The 8,633-nt window shown below is 33.5% G+C and overlaps 1 protein-coding gene across 1 annotated transcript; it reads right to left on the bottom strand.

Annotated features, from left to right (window-relative positions):
* Window positions 1–410: 410 nt before the first annotated feature.
* On the bottom strand, window positions 411–1,098 carry LOC110020427 (dehydration-responsive element-binding protein 1G-like). The gene has a single exon (XM_020718524.1). It carries the CDS (start codon window positions 1,088–1,090, stop codon window positions 548–550), a length of 543 nt encoding a protein of 180 aa, XP_020574183.1. The 5' UTR covers window positions 1,091–1,098; the 3' UTR covers window positions 411–547.
* Between the last annotated feature and the right edge of the window lie 7,535 nt (window positions 1,099–8,633).

Below are 8,633 nucleotides of genomic sequence, written 5' to 3'. Positions count from 1 at the left end.
TCACCTTTTAAATTTCATGTTGTTGTAGTATAACCTACTATAAATACATAACTATAGAAGAAAAAAAAAAGATAAATGATTGTCTGCCTTGTTCTCTCTTCTAATATTCCAATCTATTCTTTTTCTCTGTCAATTAGATGTAACCCTTCGATGGCCCAAACGAAAACAATTGCGTCAAGCTTGATGTTGCCCCTCACCACCCAATCAATAATTGTAATTCCAATCAGTTCATTATTATCAATTTGTTGAGGATTTGGCGCACTCCTTATACCAATCCACAATTAAAAAGGGCCCAACTGGTCACACTAGTCCTCAAAAGAGTATGCATGAAACTTAAGCAGAGCTTGCGACTAACCAAGTTATGCATAAGACAACCCACTTATTATATATATATAGTCACTCTACTCATAACTCGGCAGTCAGCCAAGCACTCAATAGCAACCCACACACCAAAACCTCCATCAGCTCTAAACTACAGGTACACATTACTCGATCACACATGCAAGCCTCACAATTACTATAGTGTACACCCATTTCAAATCCCTTGTCAATAGCTCCACAGCGACCAATCTCCATCACTCCCACTCCCCCCTTCCTCCTCCGACGCCATAGCCGGCGGATCAATGAGCAATCCCTCCGCCATATCCGAATACTCCTGCATTCCAAACTCCATATAAAACGGGTCATCCAATGGCACCGACTTTTCCTTCGGTTCGACCGGTCGGAACGCCTCCGCGGCCTGTGCGGCCGCGCGCTGGATGTCGCTCGGGCTGGATGATTCCGGAGTCGGAAGTCGCCACGCAGAGTCGGCAAAGTTAAGGCAAGCTTGGCGGCCGCGGAGTGCGAGGGCGGCGACATCGTGGGCACGGGCCGCCATCTCGGGGGTCGGAAATGTGCCGAGCCATATGCGGGATTTCTTGTGGGGTTCGCGCACCTCGCAGACCCAACGGTCGGTGTTGCGGCAGCGGACGCCTTTGTAGAAGGGATGACGTGTTTCGCGGAATTTGGTGCGGCCGGCGGAGCGTTTGGGAGGGGCGGAGGAGATGGTCATGTAGGAGTGGTGGTCGGGGGCGGGGTCGGAGGAGTCCATGTTGTTCAAACTTGAAAGGTTGGGAGAGTGAGGGGAAAGTGCGGAGAGTTTAAATAGGTTGCGGGTGGGAGAGCTTTTGCAAACGCGGCACACGGAATGGAGTGCTAGCTGGGCGGGGATGGAACAAGTGGATGGGCTGTGATTGTGTTCCAGCTGTAGTGGATCGGATCTAGTCCTATGACATTAGCTTTTTTTGTTTTTTTTTTTAAGTTTTTTTAAACTAAAATACAGAAATGTTTTAGTCATGTAAGATATTCAAGCAAGGTATTTATTAGGGATTTCTGAATTGTGAGGGCGTATTATAAAGATTTAAAAAATTAGTTTTTGATCTTGGTTTATTTAATTTAAACTCAAATATCTTAATTACCTTTTGCAAACGCGGCACACGGAATGGAGTGCTAGCTGGGCGGGGATGGAACAAGTGGATGGGCTGTGATTGTGTTCCAGCTGTAGTGGATCGGATCTAGTCCTATGACATTAGCTTTTTTTGTTTTTTTTTTTTAAGTTTTTTTAAACTAAAATACAGAAATGTTTTAGTCATGTAAGATATTCAAGCAAGGAATTTATTAGGGATTTCTGAATTGTGAGGACGTATTATAAAGATTTAAAAAATTAGTTTTTGATCGTGGTTTATTTAATTTAAACTCAAAATTCTTAATTAGCTTTTATTAAAAAAATGATTTTAGTGAGTCATTTTATCGGGCTTGTCATCATTATCTTGTGATTCCATGTGCTTGATTGAGTAATATCTCATTCATTTATGTTTCTTTAATTAGAAAATCTAACAAATATGAATAGTTTATATATATTTGATTGCTAAATAGATAAGTTAAAAATATCTTGTTTTGTGATTCGTATATATTTATGAGCAATACTAATAGGGTCATGTCTGCCGATGTAAATGCTTTGAGGGCTATATTAGGGTTATATCACCCCTAAAAGAGTGTTCTCTTGTTAGGGTTTCGTCTCCCATGTTGTAGTCCTCTGATAGCTTCAAGCTCCGTATCTTAGATTTAATGTGAATTTAAAGGTAAATCCTACATTACAAGAAAATTATTTCTGATACAAATTTATTGATCTTTAATAATAAATTTGATAATAATCTTATGTTTTGATATAAGTGAATCGCAGATGTTACAACTATACTAACAGTTGCAAGTTCATTTGATGAAGAAATCCAACATTCACCGTGAATTGCTTTTGCTTCCTCTTACATCATTTTTTGTATTCAAGTCTGTATTCATAATAAATATCTTTGCAAGCTCATGTGCAAGCTTATTATGAACCTTGTTTAAGTTGATAAAAAGCTTAATTAAGACTCGCGCTCAATTAGACTCATTCATGATTTTATGAATTTCATCTTTTTATTTATAATTTTGACTTACATGGTTAGAATATTTTAAAATAATATTATTTATAAGTTAAATTACTTTGATTGTAAACCATGTAGCCTTGCCCGAACTAAATCATGTTTTAAAAATATTTAATTAATTTTTAAAAGATGTAAACCTTGTTAAATTAAATTATTTTTTATTTGAGTTCAATAAAACTGGCTCATTGAAGCATTATAACAACTAACAAGGTCTCAATCGGACTTTCATCACCATCTCGTGCCAAGCTCATCATCATGATCCAATGTCGAGCTCATTATTGCCATCATATGTATATGATCACATGCTCTCTTAATATGATCTCTTGTGTCAAACTAGTACTTGTGAAGATCATACTTAATGTGCTCTTTCCCCCCTCTAATGTTTTCCATTGTCATTCTCATATACATGTGCATTTCACCCAACACCATTTCAAAAGTAAAATAAATTATATTCATTTTAAAGCTATGTATTTTTAAATACACGCTACCCAAAAAAGTCCACGTGACAAAAACATAAATCGGTACTTTCAAAAGTCTTGCGTGATAAAAAATAATAAAATTATTGATATGTGCTAGAAGATTTGCAGTCGCAGAGATAGATTATCGTTTTAGTGTTGTATGAACACCACAAGAAAAAACACTAAAAACGACGGAAAAACTAACGATATAATTACACGTCAGAAAATTTATTCTAATTACTGGCAGTTTTGCGACTGTTTTTTATCTTGATTATTTATGACGGCATGAGTACAACATATACCGTCACTTATCAAAAGTATTTTGTTTATGACTTTTTAATTATTATAACCGATAAAATAACACGTCAGTCATAAGGAAATATTAACAGACGACTATAGTTCGTCGATTTTCTTCAAACCCGCTATCTATTAGGGTTTTAAACGACGCATTTTATTATTAAGCAACAGGAACGGTCGTCGATAATAGTATTAATAATCAATGTTATCACTGACGAAAGAATTATCGGTTATATGAACCGACAATTACCAATGACTAAATTTTTTTAAAAAAATGCTACGTCATTAAATTGTCGGATAACCATTAGTAAATTTATACTCTCGGAAGACATGCATTTTACCTACGAGCTTCAAATCATCGGTAAGATTAAAAGCAACGACTTGTCTCATCATAACCAATGGATTGTAGATGTCGGAAAAAGCTTAAATTCCTGTAATGAAAGAATCAGCACACACTCAGATAAAAGAAAACAATCAATAGAGACACTAGAAGTTTTTACATGAAAACCCCGTAAAAGGTAAAAACCACGAGGTCTGACCTGATTGTAAAAATTCACTATAAATTGATGATTGCAGAGACTCATTGTCCCACAATCAGGAAAGGGTTATGAAGTCTCTTGAATTGCAACATCGACATGTGAATGAACTTGTTGCACAGAACGAACTGCGACTGATAATAATCGGCAACGACCGACAGGTGGTGGTAGGCAGCGGTCGACGACGGTAGAAGTGATGATGGACTTTAGTTTCTTTTCAAAGCTCCAAGCTCTTTCTCAATTCTCAAGCTCTCTCCCCCCCCCCCATCAAAGAGGGGTGAGACTCTATTTATAAATTTTAAGTTGCAATTAATGTAGGAATATGAACAACTTTGATCGAATCGTTCGGAGAGCTTCTCTCAATCAATGACGTTTGATTGATATTTGAGTGTCTTAATGATGTCGGAATTGAGTGATGTTAGACTCGTTAGATTTATCTCGCCAACACACTCGATTCAACTATAAACTTGTCACACTCGACATTTGTTTGACCTTCCAAATATGATCGGCAAGCTTCCAATACTGATATAATGACTTGATTTGACTAATATTGAAACAATTTTGGTATCATTGGGTCTGACTCGTTGATCCGATTAGTTTGACAATAGGTTTACTAAAATCGAATCTCTGAATGACTTTTTATCAAAATTAGAAGTTTCTTGCTCAAAAGTTTACCTCGAGATCCATATTAGATGATAGAATTTTATTGGTGACATATCAATTATATTTTCATTTAATTTACATAGCACTAGAACGCAAAAAAAAATGAAATTTCATATTTATTTAATATTTATTATCATTATTATTTGTTTTCAATTTAGCTGTTTTCCGGAATGCTGAGCTTGCGTTGCGTTTGGACCAAGTCGTTGAAGTGGACGTAGAGTAGCAGTCGCTACTTCAGTGGTCGTTGCACGTTCGTTTTTAGGGAACCAGTTCGTAGTTAGCGACAGAGACTGACGGCGCTGATTCTGTTGGCTAATACATCTGCCGCGTGGAATAAACCTTTTTTTATTTTTTTTAAATATTGTTGATAAAAATGAAAAATAAAATGCTCACAGCTGGCAATCACAATTTTAATTAATTAAATAGAGGGTGAAAATAACTTTTATTTTATTTTTAAGATCTTTAGTTTCAATCACACTTTACTTTGTTGGGATTAATTGATGATTAGTTGTAAGCCAGTAATAAGTATAATATAGTTAATTGCTAATGAAGATTTTGCTTTTGAGCTTTTTCATAGTGTTTGCGTCATCATTATGTAAATTCAACATAAAATAGAGATAATTAATTAATAATAGTGGATTGTTTGATTTTTTTTGGAATTCTAATTCCCTAGAAGAATACAAACAAAAATGGGGCATTTACATTCATACAGTATAATTTTGATATTTATGTATCTAACGCCTAAATTTTATTTTATTTTTACATTTATACTGCTCAAATCTTTCATATCACATAAAATATCATTGTTTTAACTTTAATTGATATTTATGTATCTAACGCCTAAATTTTATTTTTTTTACATTTTACTGCTCAAATCAAATCTTTCATATCACATAAAATATCATTGTTTTAACTTTAAAAAAAGTGAAATACAAGATTTCATTCACAAATAATTTCAACATAATTCAATTTTTAATAAAACTAATAAATGAAATGTCTAGAGCAATATACTACTCTTCAAGATAAGAACTCTTATTAGTTAAGAATTAGGGTGAAGTTAGATAACTTAAGTCATGTTCTAAAAACATTATCTAACTGGGTCTATAGGATATTTGGGTCAAACTATGTAAGTTAATTCTTAGATAGGGTCCTATTTAGTCAATTATTCAAGTTGTGGTTTCTAACAAAGGGACTTGGGTATACTGAATATGACTAAGGGTGATTTAAGTGTTCCAATAATATTGCTAGGCTAGATTTAATGTTAGGGTTCGATCTAATGGGCCCTTAGTCAACTAAGATTAGAGATATAGCAAAAAATATTTTGGAATTAATAAGATAACCTCACTAGGGTGTCAACCTAATAGGGCTTGAAATGTCACAAATTTTGATGTAATATTTAGATCAAATACTTCTAAAATTATATTGAGGATCAACTGAATTCTAATTTCAAGAAATTTATAGCTGAATTGATTGTTTCCATAACTAAATTTAATAATGATAAAATGATCTAATCAAAATCAAAATGAGCTCACATCTAGAACTAAAGTATAATTAAAAAAATTTAGCATTACTTAAAGGATCAAAATGATCTTCAAATTTTGAAAGGGTATGATCTGAATAACTCTATCAATAAAAAGAATCCAATAAGTCAAATAACACTTAATTTTGAGATTATTAAGGTACTTGAATGATGTTAAAAAATGATATATGATTTAGGGAAATAATATAATTCATGTCATGGAGTGTCTGAGAATTTTATTTAAAATTATAAACCTCACTATAGAAAATTATAAAACTCTCATTTTCCACATAGAAGAAAAATTGGACATAGACATAATTTAGAGTGGAGTTTAGAGATCATCTAATTAGAGTATTCGAAAGCTCTACATCATTTAATGCTAATTGATGCCTCCAACATCCAATATTACCCAAATTGTTATTGCTCCACTTTTTTTGTCCAATCATGGACCATTGTCTGAGTCTTATTGTTTTGATGTCCAAATTTTTTAACGGTCTTCCAACATTTTTAGCTATAAGAAGCCAATTAATGAACTTGAATGATAATTCAACCTGGGAAAATTAAGTTTAGTTTGACCAAATTATTACTTAGACCGCGTTTGGGTAAATAATGCTTCCCCAACTTTTATTTAGGTTGGATTTGAGTTAGCCCAAATAACTAAAAATTAATTCAAAATGATACTAATTATTATATTTGAGTTTGTGTTAATTAAGTTGTATTAAAATTGGCATGTATTATTAGGTCAAATGAGTTAAATTTAGATTAATTAGATCATTTTGATCTAGAAATTTGCCTAATTCATATAATTAACTACTTAAGCAAATTACACACAAGTTAGGCAACTTTTGGTTGATTCAAGTTCGGACCAAATATTTTGATCCATATGCTGAATAGGTTGAGTTTTTGCATAAAAATATATAAGGTGGCATATATATTTTACACTCAATTTTAAATTTTTTCATATATGTCCACTTATTTCTGCATGAAAATATATAAGATAAAATATATGTAATAAATACATAAGAATTATATGATATCAAGACCATTGATTGAATTTTATTTGTTTATATATATGATAAAATGAAATTAGAACTTTCCCAATAAATATTTTTTTGGGGCATTATGCATTTACATGTATACCGCACAATTCTTATTTATTCATACATCTAACACCTAAACATTCATATTTACATGCATATCACTCAAATCTCAGACATCACCATTTTTTTAAAAATTAAATACATATTTTAATGTATAAAATTATGACACCAAATATAAATACCAAACTTTAGGTGTTAGATTCATAAATAGATAAGAATGGGCGGTATAAATATAAACTATATATATTTTTAGAATGGGCACGTGCTTCTATTCTCAAAATCCAAAGCTTTATAGATTGCAAAATCTATTCCAAAGTGCAAGGAGTAGAATTAAATTCAGTGGACTCATTCCAATGCTTTAAAAATGGTGAAATGAATAAAATAAAAGAACAAAGGCAAGGGATGAATTGTTGGGGTCATTTTCGAGGCTTGCTGGCTTTGCTGGCCATCCTCAGCACAGTCTTTTGACGAATGACATGTTACTTTTCAAAACGCCAACGTCATTTTCCATCACCTTTTTTTACTATTTATAAGCGCGTTCAAACAGTCCCTCGGATTTTGGGCGGCATAGCTGCTAGAAAGCTGAGTTATGACTTTAAATTTTTTCTTTCTTACCGTATTTTTTGAATAATAACTTTTTTTTTTTCTTAGCTTCGGAGAGAATTCGTAGAAGAGAAAATTTTACACATAATGAGTGTTAGAAAATTCGCGGCGATAGAGTAATGAATTATCGTCTTAGCATTATACGAGAATTCTACACATACTTAGATGAAAAAGAAAAAAATAATGACTACTCCAGAAGTTTTTACGTCGAAAACCCGTAAAAGGAAAAAGCACGTGATCTCACCCAGTTGCAAAAATCTACTATTAATTAATGATTACAGAAATTTTTTATCCTACAGACAAGAAATTGTAACTATATTTTTCAAATTACGACGTTGACTCACAGCGGCTGGTTGGTGGTGATCGAAGACGGTTGGCGGAGGTCGACGATGATTGGTGATGGTCTTCTGCATTCGGCGATGGTTGACTGCGATCGGCAGTGGTCGACGACGATTGGCGGTGATGCTGAACTACCGTTTCTCCTCAAGGTCTCTGGCTTTCTCTTCAGACTTCAACCCCCCTCATTTCAACCCACCTCATGAGAGGGATGAGGCTCTATTTATAGTGTTTTGGGTGCAATTAATACATAAATATTAATCATTTTGATCAGACTTGTCATATTCGACAACCCGTTGATCTTTCAAATGTGTCCGGAAATCATTTAAGTGTGATTCAATGACTTGATATAAGTTTGATTTGACTCAGATTGAGCTAGTTTTCATATCATTAGATTCGTCTCATCAAATCAATCACTTTGACTGTAAGTTAGCTGAAATTGGAGCTCTTGATAGTTGTTTATCAAGATTTGAATGTTTCATGCTTAAAATATCATCTTGAGATTCGTATCATGTCTCGAGATTCGTGTTGGATTATCCGAGATTTGTGTCAGATGATGAAAATTTGTTGGTGGTGTATCAGTTGCCCCCTTATTTTAGGGCAAAACTATTTTTATCGTCCGAAAATATCAATATCAGGAGTATTTATGTATATATATA

The sequence above is a fragment of the Phalaenopsis equestris genome, unplaced genomic scaffold (assembly GCF_001263595.1).
Source record: "Phalaenopsis equestris unplaced genomic scaffold, ASM126359v1 Scaffold000096, whole genome shotgun sequence".
In the NCBI taxonomy this organism is placed as follows: domain Eukaryota; kingdom Viridiplantae; phylum Streptophyta; class Magnoliopsida; order Asparagales; family Orchidaceae; genus Phalaenopsis; species Phalaenopsis equestris.
Note: the sequence above shows the minus strand (reverse complement) of the source record. Positions and strands in the feature narration are given on the sequence as shown.